General features: G+C 37.2%; 1 protein-coding gene across 3 annotated transcripts; it reads right to left on the bottom strand.

Moving 5' to 3' along the window:
- Positions 1-4,545: 4,545 nt before the first annotated feature.
- Positions 4,546-6,972, bottom strand: LOC126587835 (UV-B-induced protein At3g17800, chloroplastic). 3 transcript variants are annotated; one of them, XM_050252919.1, is made up of 3 exons: positions 6,558-6,706; positions 5,656-5,722; positions 4,546-5,527 (listed from the first exon to the last, which is right to left on the bottom strand). In XM_050252919.1, exons 2-3 carry the CDS (start codon positions 5,685-5,687, stop codon positions 4,729-4,731), a joined length of 831 nt encoding a protein of 276 aa, XP_050108876.1. In that variant the 5' UTR covers positions 5,688-5,722; positions 6,558-6,706; the 3' UTR covers positions 4,546-4,728. The 3 variants fall into 3 exon arrangements, with proteins under 3 accessions (XP_050108876.1, XP_050108875.1, XP_050108874.1); XM_050252918.1 differs by having other exon boundaries at positions 5,656-5,801; positions 6,558-6,705; XM_050252917.1 differs by lacking the exon at positions 5,656-5,722 and having other exon boundaries at positions 6,558-6,972.
- Positions 6,973-19,954: the final 12,982 nt, after the last annotated feature.

Below are 19,954 nucleotides of genomic sequence, written 5' to 3'. Positions count from 1 at the left end.
GGCTGCAAACCGGAGACTCAGAGGGTGGGAACTGCGAGAAAAAAGGAATTTTTGTATGCACCATCAAGTGAACCCCATATTATGTATGAATCATCAAATGAACTGCATATATTATACTGTAACATGTTCATTTGGTTTATAAATTGGTTGAAACTTTTGTGTCCATAGAAGTTATCCCCTGATAATTGTTGTATTGGAGCATTTTGTTTGATTAATGATTATCTGAAGGGTAACTCCAAGCCAACAAAACTTTTCATTTTGCGAGGTTCGGGGGAAAATTGCTATGGTATGCAGCCCATATATTGTTAAAACATTTCATTTATTGAAAATAGTCCTCCAATCACATATAAAATAAGAGCAATTGTATTCTGAGCTTGTTCTATATATATATATATATATATATGGAAAAATTAGTATCCGGTCCCTAGTTTTTACTGTTTATTGACTAACACCTTATTAGTTCTCAAATTTTGATTCAAGTCCCTAGCATTAATGTGATAATGAATTTACATGTTTATTATATAATTTTTTTAATATAAAAATTAGTAATTAATTTAGGGTTTAATACTCACACCTCTATTAAACTTCTAATTAATTTTCAATTCAAACATTTCCAAAATAATACAAAATTAAATTAAATTAAGTTTGTACCTATTAGTTTTTTTTATATATAAAAAGATTCTCAATTTTTTAATCTTAAATGTACCCATTCATATAATTTTTCAATTTTTTTAATCTTAAATGTACCCATTCTCAAATATATCAATTTGTTATATGTAAAATGTACCCTTTTTTAATATAAAATCCATTCAAATTTTTTAATCCATGTTTAAACTTATATGGGTACATTCTTTTTCGTTGATTTTGAGAATGTATCCATGTTTTGGTACAATAACTTTTTTTGTTAATTTTGATTAATGTACCCATACATATATGTATATATACACACACACACACAATATAATAGAGAGAATAATTTATATTTTATTATTTTTAATCCCATAATTATGGGTTTTATTTAAAATCTCATTAATATAAACAATTACAAATTTCAATTTTTAATTTTTAATTAAAAAAATATAGTAACTTACATTATTACATTAATATCAGGGACCTCAATCAAAAACTAAAAACTAACAAGGTTTCAATAAAAAAATATTGATAACTAGGGATCGCATCCAAAGTGTCCCTATATATATATATATATATAGGCTTTGGCTTGGTCATCAAGCAAAATCTAACCACAGACCATATTAATTGTACTGTTTTCTTAATTAATGATTCGTTATTCCAAGTCATTTAGAGTAATCTAAGACACATACAAAACAAGATCAATAGAGCAAACAATTGAATATTAGTGCTATGAAAAAATGCGCGTGCGTTACTAATTTCTGGTTGTTGGTGCTTTAGCCCTATTTTTTTTGGGGTGTGATATCCACACATCTTATTTTACTTCTCACGCACTTTTTTAATTTTCGGCCGTCGGATCGGATGAATTGAAGAAGATCAACGAACATAAATTATCAAGGAGTGTGTGAGAAGTAAAATGGAGTGTGTGGATAGCACACCTTTTTTTTATTCATACGCATCTATGGTTAGTAATCACGCGTGAGCGATTGGTTGTAGTGCCTACATAACATGAAATAAGTTGAAAACCTACCAACAAACTAGTACGTGCTTATGTCTTGCAGTACTGTCCGTAAAAAGAGGAAAAAGTCGATACAAAAGAGGGAAAAGTCGATACAATTTGTTCTTTTGATTTAAATTACCATGCACATAGTTTTTACAGCAAATTGAAGAAGTTTTACATATAATCAAGCGTTCTCCGTAACATATCCAAACGAATCCTTGTAATTATTCCACATATCATTCACAATACTATAAACCATCTCGAAAAACCCTTCGGAAATATCCGGATAATCAGTGAGCAACCCATCGAGCGATTCAAGCGTAGTCTGTGTTTTCTCCACAAGATCTACAACTGCAGAAGTGGTAACGCCAGCAGAACCTTTTACACTTCCCTTTAAAAAATCAAAGAAAGTGGAGATTATAGCACTTATTGCTTCCATTACAAGTCCCACAAAGTACTCGGAACATGACCTGATGACCTCTGTGACTAGTTGTAACATGCCATGGACGCCTTGGCCTGGTGCTTTTAATCCCTGGATCAGTAACACGAGAAGATGAGCCGTCGTGGACAAGATCAAGCGCGTAACCAAGTTCAATATGAAGCTCAATGCGAAGAAAATGAGGTTGAGAACGAACACAACCATCTTTGCTGATTGTTACGAGTCTTCGAAATAGCATGCAGTGTTGGAAGCAACTTGGTTTATTATATATGTGTGATTAAGGCTTACACGGGGTTGATGTCACAGGATTACAATAGCATATACGCAATGCTAATTGTTTACCACTGGAGTGGCAAACCATTTTTGGCTGTAATTTTATAGGGGTGTGATATCCACACACCCCTTTTTACTTCTCACATACCCTTTTAATTTTCGGTCGTTGGATCAGATGAATTGAAGAAGATCAACGGACAGAAATTAACAAATGGTGTGTGAGAAGTAAAAAGACCCCATTTTATAAGGAGCAGTTGTTGAATCGTTATCTTCCGTTAAATTTCAAAGTCACTAAGAAATATAAATGGCGCTTTCATAAGGACTGATTCTAACTAAAATTAATAGTAATTAACTGAATCAAATGGTTTCGTTTTGCTTACACAAAACATAATCGAATCAAGTCAGGGTTATCAACTATTTAAATAAGGAGTTGAAGTTTCACATAAACGTGTATGATGAAGTTTACCTGAGAAACATTAATCGCATTAGTACTAATCTGCGGATTAGGATCCAAAATCCAACTGAAGCATGTGAACTTTACTGTTACATATATTACAAGTACATTATACCCAAGGCATTCATAAATAACCGAAAACAGAGCTTGTGAAACTGAGAAGATAGAATTCAGTTGAGTAAAATAAGACTCACTATAAGCATCGACATAAGGAAGGTCAGAACGATGCATCTTGATTCCAGCATCCTTGAGTTGGTATGACACTGAATCATATAAAACCAATTCTCCGCTAAAATCTAAACCAAATACAACTATATGAACTCTACTATTTGTTCTAAACCCCAGGGGATAAGCTACAAATCCCCTTGGTGGAATATAGATAGTGCGGATCACTTTCCAAGTATCCGCTACCAAAACCCACGCGTCACAATAGCAGTCCTTCCCATCAACTAGGTCTAGTGTATGATGGAACAAAGAGAGTGATTTTTCAAACACTTGAAAAGTAATTAAACCGAACACTTCGTGCAATTTATCAGGATACAGAATCTTTTGAAAAACCTCACTACCCAGCTCAAAAGATAGGATGAATGAGCACTTCTCAGAACTCCCGTTTGCAATCCAATACACAACTCCACTCAAGAAGGAGGAACTGCAGTAATTTTTCTCCATGAGTCCAATCTGTCTGTAAACCTCAACGCAAAGTTTCTTGCGAAACTTCTTAATCCTCATCTTTCTTAGGACTGGGGATTGCAACCTTAACATGCTGCAACATGAAATACAAAATACATATAAGAAATTTAGCTCCACAAGATGGAAAAATACAAACTTTTAAACCAAAAGGCCCTCTTCCATAGCTCTCGTACTGAACCGCATCATACGCTTAGCAGCCATCACTGCCAACAGGAACGAAACCGGATTTTAAAGTGAGATGGGCTGAGGACTCTGGATTGTGGTTTTAGAAATTTACATAGAAAAAAGAAAGCTTTTGTCAACTTAAAATGATGTTTGCATCGCATGCTTAATAGTAAACATGAAGTGAGTGTCAAAACTGATCACCTTTGACTAATACATTAGGTGACCAGAAGACTTCAATATATCATACATGGTTTGAAGTTTTAACTGCTGAGTGGAGTGTCAAACTTTGAAAGGATCAGAATTTAGAGAGCGAATCAGGTCATATCATTTATTGATATAATTTTTATTTTTTTTATTTTTTTTAAAGAAGGACAACCGGTGGCAAGCCATAGTTATCCACCACTTCCAGGCCCGGAGAGGCTATAGGGAATTTCATTCTGCCCGTGACCACATCAAGTCCTATAATCAAGTGACCTTCAAGTAGCGTAACATGTTGTGTCCGAATTTGTCAATCGTAGCAAATTCCTATCAAATTCATTGCCTTGGGGCCTAAGGTTACTTGCTATTCTTTTTCTTCCAAATAGCAAGTAGCCTGAAAACATTACTCTTGCCCCTTCCAATTCCTCCTAAAATTTGATAAGAGTCGGAGAGCAACAAGAATCAAAATCCTAGACCTAATCAGCAATCTCATACATAAATTAGCAAACCATCATCCCATAAAGAGAAAAGGGTAAATATTGGCACGGGATAAAAACTAGGGAGTTTTAACGAAAAGTCCACGGTATTGTTCACTTTAACGAAAAACCACATTTTTACACTAAAAAGTCAAACCTGGTACCATTCACTTTACTCTTTATTTTGTCCTTATCATTAAAACTCAAAGTTTTCAAGACCTTTTCATTAGTTTTCCTTAAAAACTATACTTTATTTATAGTCATCATGTACACTATACAATGGAAAACCACCCGGCGCTTCCATGGCAGAGCCAAAATGCAGAGTAAGAAATCCTTGCTATTTACAAAGATAATTAACCCAAACCATATTCGGGGGGGAAAAAAGAACTACCATATCTACTAATTAGTTCGACTTAAGCTCATATATTGTCTCAATGCATTCTTCAGTGTCCCAGAGGAACGAACCAAAGGCGACAGCCTCCAAAACTAGCCTCTTCAGACTTGAATATGAAGTTGAGATAACTTCATCGGTCTCAGGCGAACCCATGCTCCCATCATCGCCGAAGAGTGCACAACAGTGATTCTTAATTAAATTCACAGCCACCTTGGATCTCAGTTTTGCGCATCTCCGAAGTGTATTAGGATCAAACCCCATCACGTAACATCTCAACTTTCCATGTGTCTTCTCCTGCCTACTTGGCCCTTGAAACTTCGTTTGAATGTTGCCAATGCGGCCAAAGAGAAGATTTTTGTTTTCATTAGGACACATTTCCTGAAACGGAAGGGAGGTTCGGTGACTCATATGGAGGTCTTGGCTTTCCAGAGTTAGAATGCGGTCCAGGCTGTGTCTCAATGAGGCAGATTTCAGAAAGTAACCGTATAAGATGGAAGCCACATATGCTTGACCAAGTGTTTGACGTGTGATCGTTGTCACTGCCCAATTGTCTGTGACGCTAGAATTTGCCTTCAAGCCAATGACTGTGCTTACATGTTCCCTTATCATCTCCAAAACGTCCCCGCTGTAAAGGGACTCTAGTTCCCAATCCTTTGAAGGCCATATCTCCAGTCTCGCATTGTAGATGCATCTAGAAAGCTTAGGAACCAAATGAACTTTGATCTCAGAAAACTTGTAAAAGACTAAAAGGTACATGACATCTTCGACAACAGTCTCACACTCCTGCTCCTTCAGTTGTGCAATCCTCCTGGCATTTCAGTAATATCTTAGGTCAAAGAAATAAATGTAATTATAAAGAAATCTAAACAGAAATTCCACATACGAGAGGTTCAACCCACCAAGCACTTACAAGGAGTGGTTCACCAATTTACTTACGCTAATGGGATAGTAAAAGGGTCGCTAGGCATGAACACCCAGCAACATTACTGCAGTCACCGCCTGCCTATGTGCACAGGTAAAAAGTGCATGTTAGGCATACCAAGGGCATTCAAGAATGCCCTACTCAAGATCATCAGTCCTTCCTACACCGATAAATTTAAAAGGTAGCAACATAGCACGTAAACAACAATTTCTTTATTAATGAACTAAAACCTCAATGTAGTTTCACATATCGTTAAAAACTACATCACCTTCTACCAATGAATTCTCTCAGATCAGGCAAGAACTTAAGGGATTCCTTTGACCCAAAACAAAACAAAAAAAAAACACTTAAGTGAATGCCAAGTACAGGGTAATTGAGCCATTCCTATGAACATAGTGATTTCCTCGCTAAGATATAACAAGGGAACCTCTCCATCCTCCAACACTGTAAATCATAGTCTATCAATCCATCGTCCAAGCGGAAATTTTGAACAGAGCAAAAAGGAAAAAGAAGAAGCAAGACCAAACTTCTAGCTCTTAGGGTAGTGACTTTCACACCCCCGTTTTCTCCTTATGCACTCCTCCCTGTCTTTCCGTCCCTGATTCTCCCTTGAATTATTCAATCCAAAGGAAAGAAAAACAGGGGGGAGTGCATGGGGAGAAACAGGGAGTGTTGAAATCACTACCATAGCTCATATCACACAGCACACGAAAGAGAAAAACTTGATCATCTTGACAGAGCATCAAAATTACAGTAACAACTATAAAGTTTCAATCTGTACGAGAAGAAGTAGAAAAAAATCACATAAATCCGGAAAGATTACTATAAAAATAGAACCTTTATACGTTCATATGAAATTTAAGCAAAACCAGAAAAAAAAAATAAAAAAAATAAGTAACGAGATTTAAGCAAATACCTATGAAGGCAGGCCTCATGAGAGGCGGCGCTGAGAGACGCACGCGAGAGAGCGAGTTCCCGATCATCGGCCAACTTCTTCAACTCCTGAGCGACCGCAAGATGGAACAGCTGCGGATGATTCTGCAAGACGGTGCAGAGGTCCTTTCCGGGTCGGGTCCGCGGGTCGAGCGGCGAGTTGAGGCTGCTGAACTCGCAGTGGCTCGCCCCGGCTCCCGCGACGACGGTCAACGGCCTGAAGAACCGATTGGCGGTCCGCGATTGGACGGCGGGGCGGGAAGGAGTGAAGGCGGGGGTTACGCGGAGCTTGAGGGATGAAAGGGCGAGACAATGGTCCATCAACAATGGCTGGAATTTGGATTTTGAGAGTGGGAGTGAAGAGTTTTTTTTTTTTTTTTTTTTGGGAGGGGAGAAGAATATATGGAGAAATTTGGATAGGGTTGTTGCAGTGGTCGTGTCAGAGGGCAGGAGGGATTGGGGGGCTGCGGTCGGCAGCAGTGCTGTGATTGGGCCACGTGGCGCGATCGGGTCCGTCGGATTGTTTCACTAGAAGAAGGATGAGGGTGTTTGTAATGATTTATATAATCTCGTCATTATAAATCAATTAAAAAGTTTACATAGTTCGACTGTCAGACACATATTTTTTTACACAACTAAGTATTAATTTCTTAACAAGTATATACTGTCCTTGCTAGAGGAAATTGAGAAGTATTGTTTTGAACTGCACGAAACACCATCATTTGATGCCATCATTCGTTCCACTCCAATTATGAACAGAAGTTTTCCACTCTAATTTTAAACCGGGTTTTTTTTTTTTTTTTTTTTTCTATCAATATAATTTATAATAGGAATATACCAATGATGTTATTTGCATAAATATAATTTGCAAATCATGAACAACTCGTGACAATATTTCAACTAACATAAAGATTTTTCCAACTTGAGATATCCCGTGGTACCTCCATAGTATTGAATGGGACAAATATCAAAAGTCAGTTCGTATTGATTGATGTTTGATGTATAAGGACAAGCGAATCCTGGTAATGTATGGCGCCCACAAGCAGTCAGGCACATTGGTTTGGTATGGACCAATGTGTTCGTATGTCCACGTTGACCAATGACGGCTCACTTAACCCCAATGATTAAATTTTTGATAAAGGATTAGGATAAGCTGGTTTAGATAGCAAAGTTGAAGTGAGATGGGATCGGTAATACGAAGACTAACAATAGGATAGGATAAGCTATTTCTTTATGCAAGTATAATAATGGATGGTAGATCTTGAGACCTAACTTATCCTTCTTGTATTTGATTTTGGAGCTCTACTCAAATATAACCTTCCTTTCATAAAAAATAAAACAAAACAAAACAAAATAAAATTTGAGTGTGAACGTAATATTAATTTACGTATTTTAATTCACAAAGGCAATACATATAAATGTGTATCTTAGCGTACAAGTAAGAATCTTTGTATATTAAGAATACAATCAGAATTGGATCACAATATTGATTCCTAAACCTTATAAGAGATGGTTTTCTTGGATAAGATACTCCTCTGACACATATCCCCCTCGTTGCACTAACCAACTTTTTTTACATAGGCAAGGGCAGAAAGCACCCCAACCTATAAAAATTAGGATGAGTTGCTTATGACTTATTTTTATTCATTCTTTATATATGTCATATGTAGGGCTGGTTTGGAATTGCCGTGCTTTGAAAAAAAAACTGCTTCTGCTGTGTTGTGAGAATAAACTTATTTTTGCTGCTTCACGTTTTCAGCTTTTTTTCACCTAAAACTGTGAAAATAAGTTGTTATTAAGTGTTTACCAAACACATTTTTGAGCTTAGCTTTTTTTCATACCCACTTTTTATAAAAGTACCTCAGTACCAAACTAGTACGTAGTATGTTGATCTCTAACAATAAGAAAATTATAATAATAATAATTGAATTTTGTGTAATATATAGTGTCTGCGTCTGCCAATCAAATACATTTAATCCAGGTACAGTTAAATAAGTCATAAACTGTTATAAATTTATGTATAAAGTTATTTATTCAATTTAAAATATTTAAGAATGAAATTAAAAAATGTGCAAAATATTAGGGTGATGAATGATTGGAAATAATTGAGGACACATGAAGAGACTCGCGCATCGCTGGTGTGATCTCAAGGAGTGATGGTCGGGTTTGCTGCGTGTTGCAGTTGGGGGTGTTGGAGGAAGACGAATGGCATTATGGGTTTAATCAATTTCTGTTCAAGTTATGGAATATCATGGATTAGCTAACAGAGTTATACACGAAAATCAAATTGGCTAAATTGAAAACACCAAAACTTTAAATTAAAAAAAAAATACGAGAACTAAATTGGTTAAATGACTAGAAAATAAAGACTATTTTAACATTTAAGCCAATTTAGTTGCTGTTACTGTGGACGTAATTACTCAACTATTTTTTTTTTAACAAACATGTTATCTACACTAAGGGGGAAGGGGGGGCTTAGCTTTGCAATGAACTAATAATAATGTGGTTCAAATTTTGGCGAAAATCGAACTTAAGACTTATTACTTACAAATGAAGAGAAATATTACTAAACCGTAGTACTAAGTGACATAATTACTCAACTATTAAAGTTAAAATCCCTCATATTTCACTTCTTTCCATATATGCAACTCCTATTATGTAACTGCTACCTTACCTCTCAAGGTTAAGAGCAAATAAAACCGTAGACAAAAACCATATAAATGGCCAGTCTCATGCCAATATAGAACAAGAATCTAGGGCATTTCAAACATGAATTCAATTATCCTCTGCTTGCCCTTGTTAGCATGCTGGTGATGGACAGCGGAGTGGAAGCTAAGAGGCATGTCATCGACATCTGAGTTCTCGATCCCTGCAAAAGACCAGGAGGGTGGCATCCTGCTTGTCCGTTTACGGACAAGCCTACTCAGCCCGCTAACCCCTATGACCAGGGTTGCTAAAAAATAAATCGGTGTCGCGATGGCCATCAAAGAGGTTAATTACGTTCCATCCAAGGCTATCCAAGCAATCATAATGAAATTTTAGTAAAGGAGCCTATATGTGGAAGACATTGGCATTTTAATGCACTTTGTTTATATTATATAACTTATTTTATTTTAGTAATGTTATTTAGATTCAAAATTAACACACGAAAAGCTCTTTGTACTGTTCACTTTAACGAAAAACCACATTTTTATACTAAAAAGTCAATCCTGGTACTATTCACTTTACCTTTTATTTTGTGCTTATCGTTAAAACTCAAAGCTTTCAAGTCATTTTCATTAGTTTTTTTTTTTAATACAGGTGAATTGTACGTAGAAAGACCCACTCTCCGCCGCTTGGCAAATAGCAGAATCTCCAATTTTTTGGTGACTTGATGTCTTGGAAGTTATAAACTTTGAAGTTGATTTCACAACCATCTTCATCTGATTTTAAATGCCCTTGAAACTGTATATATATATATATATATATATATTAGGAATGTGACTGTAAATCCTAACATATCTAGAATATCCTTATAGGATTCTATCATATCTCTTAGACTAGATATTATTTTATTAGAGTTGTAATCCTATTGGGGTAAAAAATTTACCTTCTTTATTACTATAAATAAAGGCACAATGAGGTGGAATAGAACATACCTCACAATTACACATCATTCTCTTCTCTCTATATGTTGCACCCCCTATCTCTTTTTGGCCTCCATAATTGTTCAGTAAATTATGCCTACAATACATTATCAGCACGCTCTTGACGCTATGCTAAAGATAGTTTATTCTTCAATAAGGGGGGTATTACGTTTTAATCATTTTTATGATTAATTTATTATTTTATTAAATTGATCTACATGGTATTAATTCAATTTAATTTTTCTTTGATGAACGTGATACAATGCATCAGAGATGCAATTCCGGCCTTCAGAGAGTGATCTTCTACAAATTCAAAGGTTCAGTTGTTTTCTGCCAATCAGGTTCTTTTAAAATAAATTAAGATATTTGAAACGACAATGAAGTATGAAAATATTTCCCATGATGCATGAACCCCCTATATTTATATTTTCCTTTCAATTATATATATATATATATATATATATATATATATATATTGCATATGTGTTCATATATTTTGTCAATATATATATATATATATATATATATATATTTGTTCATGTAATACGCAATTATGCTATGTGGAATTTGTGAGTCAAAGCATCAAAATTAATTTAGAAGCAAGTAGGGTTTTTAACCTTAGAATTCGAAAAAAAAAAAAGAAGGGAAATCAGGGACTTTTTCGTGGTTGAGCCGAGCTGGTTGGCTAGCAGCCATATTACAGCTAGGACGATGTCTTTTCGACGCCCTGTACAGCACCAGGCCTCGACCTGGGTTGGTCTCCAAACAGGCTTGAAGCCTTGAGCCCACCAGCAGGCCCTCAAAGCTTTGCTGGGCTCAGCCTAGCCTCAGCCCACCACACCTGCAATAAGCTTAGGCTTGTTGAGCTTTGCCTGCACGGACCTTGCTCGCCTGCAGCAAGGTTTGCTTGCTAGGCTCGCCATCTATCTCGGCCCACGAACACCAAAGCCAGCCCACGTGGTTGGGCTCGCCTAAAATTGGCCAAACGAAGCCAGCCTTTGGCTAGGTTTCGCGCGCACCCATACCAGGCCAGCCCCCATGCTGGGCATGTGTTCCCTGCACCTTTTATGGCTCAAAACCAGCATCTTGGTTTCTGGGCTCCTTCCCAGAACCGGCTCGTGGCCTGCAGCCACACATGGGCTGCATTGGCAGCCTACCTCGAGGCCAACTAAGCCTTTTAGGGCCTTGCCTTGCACACGACAGCTAGCCTATTGAGTTGGGTTACGATTTTTTCAAACTCAATGCCCTGTTTTTGGATATTCGAGATGACAATGATCATGAATGAAACCACTGATGGAAAATAGAGTAGAATATATTTTCACCACCTCCAACAATGAGCCTGAAGCTTTGTTTGGGGGCTAATGGGCAGCCTCCCAACAGGGAACACACCACATGTGGCTGGCTTAGAGCCTGGTGATTGAGCCAAGTCAAAATGGTACTGAAAGTTGCTCATGATAAGCGAAAAGTTAAATGAATTTAGACTACGGAAGCTACCAACATCAAATTGGGTTTATCATCTACTAGTACACAAAAAGAGGTTTTTTTTTACAACCCAATGAAGCTCATTACCTGAAGGACACATCAACAAACCAAATCGAAGAGATGTTGTTGCCAGTGACGCCTGCACGAAATAATTAAACCAATCAGTTGCAGTTCAGAGCTTCAACCCACTCCGAATCAAACATAGAACATAAAAAACGAAAATGGGGTGACCTGCTGGTTATTTTCTCCTCATTTTCGCTTTGAATTTTCGGTCCACAAAAGGAGCATAAGCAAGATGGTGCAGTAGAAGGACAAAGAGCTCGTGACCTGCATAAAAAAGCCTCTGCGATTTAGGGGGAAAAGAGGATAAATTGGAACAATTCAAAAAGAGTTTGAACTCCACCAATCTTACCCATCTTCATTTGGAAATCAACGGCTAACCAACCCAAAAGGAATTTCAAAATATTTCGAAATCAACGAGAGCCCAAGTATTGCGAAACTGCCTTTTGCTTATGGAGGAAGACCACCGGGTTTTAGAGCCAAGAAAAGGGGGATTTCTGAAGCCATTTCGCGAGGGGGATGAATAAAGTTTGCACCTCACGTGGAGAAGAAAAGAGGTTGTTGAACTTGGAAGCCAAGTCCTATTTGAACTTAGAAGCCTTGATGTCACATAAAAAAAGGAGATAATAAAACTTGCTGTCAGTTTGGAAAGAAGCTGGGGTCAAATGGGTTTAAAGTCCCATGTCAAATAGGGTTGAAAGTTCAAAAGAAGAATAGAAAAAAATTGGGGGGGGGGGGGGCTGCCTTGAACAGAACCCATGTGGGATAAATCCTGTGAAGGAATCAGATGAAATATTTTCTCAATTACAAGCACATTTCTCTACAAACTTGTCAGAGGAAAGAAGTTGCACAAGAGGAGGAAAAATAAAATGCCTCTTATGTGGGCTTTATGAATATAGCCTTCGTGAAGTTAAAATTATTCATGAAGCCATAAATGCAGAGACAAAAGATACGGTACCAAGCCAAAGTCAAATGCAAAAACTAAATATTAGTGGGTTTATTACAAAAATGCCCGTTAATTTCATTTAAACGACGAAGTGGTACAAAACCATGAAAGCTCTTCAATGGTCATACAACCATCAAGTTTTCTCAAATGGCATAAAGCCATGTCAAATGGCACAAGGCCGCAATAAGTTTCAAATGACACGAAGCCACTTTAAATACTAAATGGCACGAAGTCGTATTAAATTTCGATGGCACGAAGCCGCAACAAATCCCAATGGCACGAAGCCGTATCAAGTATCAAAAGGCACGAAGCCGTAACAAGATTTAAATGGCATAAAGCCGCGAATTGCTCCAATGGCTTAAAGTCCTCGCTTGCACGAGTTAAAACTACACAAGGCATCAAATGCTCTAATGGTTTAAAGTCCTCGCTCGCACGAGCTAAAACTGCACAAGACATCAAATCCAATGGCTCAAAGTCCTCGTTCGCACGAGCTAAAATTGCACAAGGCATCAGTAGCTCCAATGGCTCAAAGTCCTCGCTCGCACAAGCTAAAACTGCACAAGGCACCAAATGCTCCTCGCCTGCACGTGTTGAAACTGCATAAGGCATCAAACCTCAACAAATTCATGAACTACGAGTGACTTGATTCCTCAACGAGGGTACGTAGGCAATCTAGGGCTCGACCTAGGTGCAGTTGCAAAATCAAATAGACACCCAAATCCCTAAATTATGATTTATTCAAATTGGAATCAAAGGGTATTCCTTTCCCAAAAGAAGGGTTGTAATTAATAGACGTGTAGCCTAGAATAGGTCGAACTCAAATTAATAAAAACCCTCTTCGAAAAAATGAAAGAGGGTGAAATTGTGTCGAGTGAATTATTTGTTTACATATTGTGTACAATTTTTTCTCAACAGCCACAACACATCTCCTCACCTGAATTAAGGATCTTGTGCCTACAAGTACACTTTGCCAAGCCTGCTCATTGGGGAAATTGATTTTCTAAATCATCCCTAGCAAAGATACTAATCCAACCAAAATGTGGACCATATAAATACTTATGGTTTTGGCTGATGAATTGACAAACTGGTCACATGTTTGTCACACACATTGCTATTAAACCTCTTGGCCAATTTTGAGGGTTCACAACCCTAATTATTCCATAAAGTCTGGAAGACTGGATAAATGCCGGATAGTTTATATCTTAGGTTTTCGATAAAGTATTGCATGTCTTTTGGGATAATAATTGAACATCGAATTCCCATATTCACCCCACAACAGCCTCGCAAAGTGATCATAAAGCGCAATTTCATTGATCGCCCGAACCTTGGTGAACGCACCAAGCTTTTGGTTTCTACCTAGTGCTATGTAATCTTACGTAGCTATGTTGGTCCGCCTTGAGGCCCATTGCCACCCAACCTATTGCCATTACTGTTGGTTACTGGGTAAGAACCTGACGTTTTGTACTTACACATTTGGGTGTATTCCATGTGCCAAGTTGCGCCGCCGCAACCTACCAATATGGGTTCTCAAAAGAAAGATGTGAATCTTTATCGATTACGATTCTCTTTCACACTAGATCTCTTAGAACCCTTGCAAGTGATCTCTTTACCACTCATTTCGAATTGTCACTTCATTGAGACAGTCTTCCCTCAATTAGGGGGAGATAAGAACATCAATGACATGAATCTTACTAAGACTCTAGAATGAATGCCCTTGTGTGTTAAACTATGAAGTCTTATTCCGAATTGCTAGAGTTACAATTTATATCAATGACATGAATCTCACTAAGACTGTAGAAAAGCTTGAGAAAACTGCATCGCACCTGAAGATAGAATTTGAAATGAAGGATTTTGGGAAAACTTGTTTATGCCTTGACTTGAAGTTGAAGCATTATTCTGACGGTACATTGGTCTACCAGTCAAACTACACCCTGAAGGTGTTACCTTTTGAGTATACCTATGATCTTCCAACACTATATGCAAATGAGACATTGAAGAGGTTATGGAATTCGAAGTTCCATATATGAGTTCAACTTTGCGCTTTGTTGTACTTAGCTCATTGCAATTGAAATGACAGCTCTTTTGATGTTGATCTCTTGGTAAAGATACAACACTGCGCCTACATGCAACCACTGAATTGGTATTAAAGACGTTTTTCCACTACCTTGAAGGTATTACGGATTTGGGCTAATCCCAACGCATCTCAAGCGGATCCGACCCCCTGATCCTCGGAATGATGGTTACTTTATTGTTATGCTGACACTGGTTACTGATCAAACCCGCACAAGGCAAATCCTTGAATGGTTATGTCTTTATTGTTAAGGATATTGCAATATCTTGGAGCTCCACGATATGACCTTGGTTACGAAATCTTCAAAATGCTCAAAGACTCACCTCACTTCACTACGCCACATGTGATGGTTGAGAGCTCTTGTTGAGCATATTTGAAGTACATGCTGTTTTCATTCATCATTGAGTCCTAACGACGATCCATGAAGACTATATTGCATGTATCGACCCGACCAAGACATGATACATCAACAAAGTCAACACTAAGACATATTGTGTCTACATCACATCAACAAAGCATTAGGAGATTGAAGTCAAGCAAGCCGATCCTAGACAACATTGCCGACCTCTACATGACATCACTGCCAAAGTCAACCTTCCAGAAGCTTATCAGAGGAATTGGTATGCCTAACTATTTATATACAATGCTTGTAGTTCTTATTTGGAAGTTCTGTCAAACTTAGGAGGAGTATCCAGAAGTATACTCACTTAATCTTAATGTACTCTTTTTCCCACTGGGGTTTTGCTAGCTAACTAGGTTTTGACGAGGCACCCATCTTGGGCTAGTCATACCCTTGTGAGCTTTTCTACTTGTGTCTAGAGGACATTTAGTTTTGACATAATGCAACTTTTTACTTTTCTCCTTGGCTTATGGATTCTCTCTCCTTAGGTTTTTCCATAGCGAGGTTTTGTGAGTTTTACCTTTTATACATTCTTCCGTTGATTTGAGACTCGTATTCGCTCATTGTGCCGACAACTTCATCAACTGTACTTACATCATCTCTGAAGACCTGATGCCTTATTTGTTTGAGTATTTACACACTCAAGGGGGAGTGTTGCAGTCCTATTGGATTAGGATTGTGATTGTGTAAATCCTAACATATCTAGGATATCCTTATGGGATTCTACCTTATCTCTTCGACTAGATATTATCCTATTAGAGTTGTAATTCTATGGGGGTAAGGAATTTACCTTCCCTACTACTATAAATAAAGGCACAATGGGGTGGAATATAACATACCTCACAATTACACATCTCTCTCTTCTCTCTCTATGCCACACCCCTTCTCTCATTTTGGCCTCCATAATTATTTAGTAAATTATGCCCACAACTATATATATATTTAGATAGAAAAATTGTCATCTTAATAAGATGGCTTTTGTGGATGCAAATTTTTACCATCTTCTCATTTGACGAAAAAATGCACCTGCAAAATAATAACACTTAAGATTAAAGCCAAAAGCCTCTGTTATAATTCTGATTATTATAGCCAAATTTTGAAAAGCATGTGTTTAGGAGTTTGTGGGTAGCAAATGGCTTAGCTTTTTAGTAGGATAATAGGGCTATTTTTGGCTCCACAGCTTTGTTTTTTGTAGGGTGGAAAAAATACCTAAAAAAACAAAACCATATAAAAATAAAGCCAAAAATAAGGAAAAATTCGGTATACGAAACTGAACTGAATGGAAATGGAAACATTCGGTAGAGGAATCAGTATGAAACGTTGGTTAATTTGATAAGACCGAATCAAATGGAATTATATACATAAATATATATTAATTTTAAATATATAATATTTAAGAATCCAAATTATTATAGTTGTTCAATTAGTTGAGATTTAATATTAACAGTTGAATTAAATCAAGCCAATCTCTCGACCTCACCTCACTCTTGACTCTCCTCTCCTCTCTTCAGTATTCTTCCCAACCCGATTTCTCTCTCGACTAAACCTACTTGATCCATAGCCACCTGATCTCGTCTCCAGCCACACCACAACTAGTCTCTCTCTCGACCTCTCTCTGCGCTTCACCTCCACCAACTCTTTCCCTCAGTCGATCTCGACTCTGGCCACATCACACCCACACCCACACCACACAATATCTCTCTTTCTCTTGATCGAGTCTCGCTCAAGGTAAAAAAATTCCCCTTTAATTTGTCAAATTTAATTAGGGTTTCGATTTGGGATTTCGAATGGGGATTAGAATTTCTTAATTTTTTTAAATTTCTATTGATCTATTTCTACCAAAATAAAAATAAAAATAAAAAATAAAAAAAATCTGCTAATCGATTCTAGAACAACATTATGTACACTTGTCTTTGTTCAAACTTGACACCAATTATAAATCATCCAGAGTGTGATTCAAAAAAACCTATTATTGTTAGGTAATATGTTGTTCATTAAGATATCTTCCAAATAGAAAAAAAGCTAAAAATGCTCAAAATAGTTATCTCTTCGAGAGATTTTCAAGGTCCTAATTAGGTGTAATCTATTGCGTGCATTGTTTGCGCGTTATTGATGAGATATTTGTTTAAAACTTTAACCGTGTCGTTGACACATAGATAAGTGCTCAACCATTGACTAACTATTTGGCCTTTAAATAGTAGCGTGTTATATAATTGTTGCATATACCTCTCAAGATCAACAACAAATACAACCGTATAAACAAACACAAAAATCCGTTAAAACCCAAAGTCTCTGACTCATCCCCTGCAAAAACTCTTATAAGTTCGTAGTCCCATCTATTCCAACAGTGAATACAAATACAAACTATTAGAGACACATTGAGAATAATAATCACGGGCATTTCAAACATGAAGTCACTCATCCTTTGTTTCCTCCTCATTAGCTTGGTGGTGCTAAACTCCGAAGTCCAAGCTCAAAGAAACCGCATTGATCCTGGAGCCGTCGACCCATGCAAAAGACCAGGAGGGCCACATCCTGGTTGTAACGGTAACACCCAACCTGCGCGCTCTTATGACCACGGTTGCTCAGCAATTCTTCGGTGTCGCCATGGTAATTGATTAAGGGCCACGATCACAAGGGTTAATGATGATAATGGAGCTGAGATAGGAGGGTGAAGATGGTGGGAAAACATTGGCATCTTGATGTAGGAGCTCTCATGTACTTGTTTATATTCTAAAACGATAATAAGGGCCTTTCAAGGTGAAATAACCTTTGGGGTATATTATTTGCATTGTATACGGAAACGTTATAGAAAAAGAAAAGTATTCTACTTCCTATAGTGTTTTGATTTGTAAATCACCATTCAATTTATTCGTATTAGATGCAAATTCCCTAGTATAAGGATACTCTCGGATGTTATCAGTGTCGATGCAAATTTCCGCCGTCTTCAGTCTTGACGAAAATGCACCTGCAAAATAGTCAACACTTTTGATCAGAGACCTAAGCCTCACACGCCCAAGAGGGTTGGGGGGGGGGGGTTAGGTCAACGGATCTCCGTTGCCTAATTTATTTTCTCTGAGAGAGCAAAGTGTTTAGGCCTTTTTTGTAGGGTGGAAAAAATACCTAAAAAAACCAAAACAGTATCAAAATCAAGCCAAAAATAAGGAAACATTCAGTATACGAAACTGAACTGAATGGAAATGGAAACATCTGGTAGAGGAATCACTATGAAACATTGGTTATTTCGATAAGACAGAACCAAATGGAATTATATACATATATGTGTGTGTGTATATATATATAATAATTTTAAATATATAATATTTAAGATTCCAAATTATTATAGCCATTCAATTGGTTGAGATTTAATATTAACCGTTAAATTAAATCAAGCTAATCTCTCGACCTCACCTCACTCTTGACTTTCCTCTCCTTTCTTCAGTATTCTTCCCAACCCAATTTCTTTCTAAACTATGCCCACCTGAGCCATAGCCACCTGATATCGACTCCAGCCTCACCACAACTAGTCTCTCTCTCGACCTTTCTCTGCTCTTCACCTCCACCAACTCTCTTCCTTAGTCGATCTCGACTCTGGCCACATCACACCCACACCCACACCACACAACATCTCTCTTTCTCTTGATCGAGTCTCGCCCAAGGTAAAAAATTGCCCCTTTAATTCGTCAAATTTATTTACGGTTTCGATTCAGGATTTCGAATGGAGATTAGAATTTCTTTTTTTTTTTTTCATTTCTATTGATCTATTTCTACCAAAATTAAAAAAATAAAAAAAATAAAAAACTGCTATTCTATTCTAGAACATGATCAGCTCATATTTATATATATTTTACATCAAATTCACTTTTCTTTTCTTAGTTAGTTCCTTATATTTTTGAGTTATTTACGTTGTTTTTGTGTTTTGTGGGATTTGTCAAGCAAAGAAAAGAAAAATAGCACAAGTGGGACTTTAAGTAACAAATTCGTCAAAACTGCCTGTGCAGATGAGCTGACTTTGGAAGCAAGTTGCAAACATATCAGAATGAATTAGAGAATGAGCCTTATATGCTTGGAAAGCTATGGATGTCTATTTTCTCGAACATTTTGCAGATTGTTAATATCATTTGTCTAGAAGAAGTTATGGTCATTTTAACATTTTGCAGATTGTTAATATCATTTGTCTTTGTTCAAACTTGACACCAATTATAAATCATCCAGAGTGTGATTCGAAAAAACCTATTATTGTTAGGTAATATGTTGTTCCTTAAGATATCTTACAAATACAAAAGAAAGAAAAAAATGGTTATCTCTTCGAGAGATTTTCAAGGTCCTAATTAGGTGTAATCTATTGCGTGCATTGTTTGTGCACTATTTGTCGTTGACACAGATAAGTGCTCAACCATTGACTAACTATTTGGCCTTTAAATAGTAGCGTGTTATATAATTGTTGCATATACCTCTCAAGATCAACAACAAATACAACCGTATAAATAAACACAAAAATCCGTTAAAACCCAAAGTCTCTGACTCATCCGCGGCAAAAACTTTTATACGTTCGTAGTCCCATCTATTCCAATAGTGAATACAAATACAAACTATTAGAGACACATTGAGAATAATAATCACGGGCATTTCAAACATGAAGTCATTCATCCTTTGTTTCCTCCTCATTAGCTTGGTGGTGCTAAACTCCGAAGTCCAAGCTCGAAGAAACGGCATTGATCCTGGAGTCGTCGACCCATGCAAAAGACCAGGAGGGCCACATCCTGGTTGTAACGGTAACACCCAACCCGTGCGC

The sequence above is a fragment of the Malus sylvestris genome, chromosome 10, assembly GCF_916048215.2.
Source record: "Malus sylvestris chromosome 10, drMalSylv7.2, whole genome shotgun sequence".
Classification (NCBI taxonomy): domain Eukaryota; kingdom Viridiplantae; phylum Streptophyta; class Magnoliopsida; order Rosales; family Rosaceae; genus Malus; species Malus sylvestris.
This window is presented reverse-complemented; position numbering and strand designations above follow the sequence as displayed.

What these genes read in the sequence shown, in the direction of transcription:
- LOC126587835 (XM_050252917.1), bottom strand. Translation starts at nt 6,895, where the DNA reads ATGGACCATTGTCTCGCCCTTTCATCCCTCAAGCTCCGCGTAACCCCC. An exon ending in CATGAGGCCTGCCTTCATAG is followed by an intron (nt 5,528 to 6,557) that starts GTATTTGCTTAA and finishes CTGAAATGCCAG; the next exon opens with GAGGATTGCACAACTGAAGG.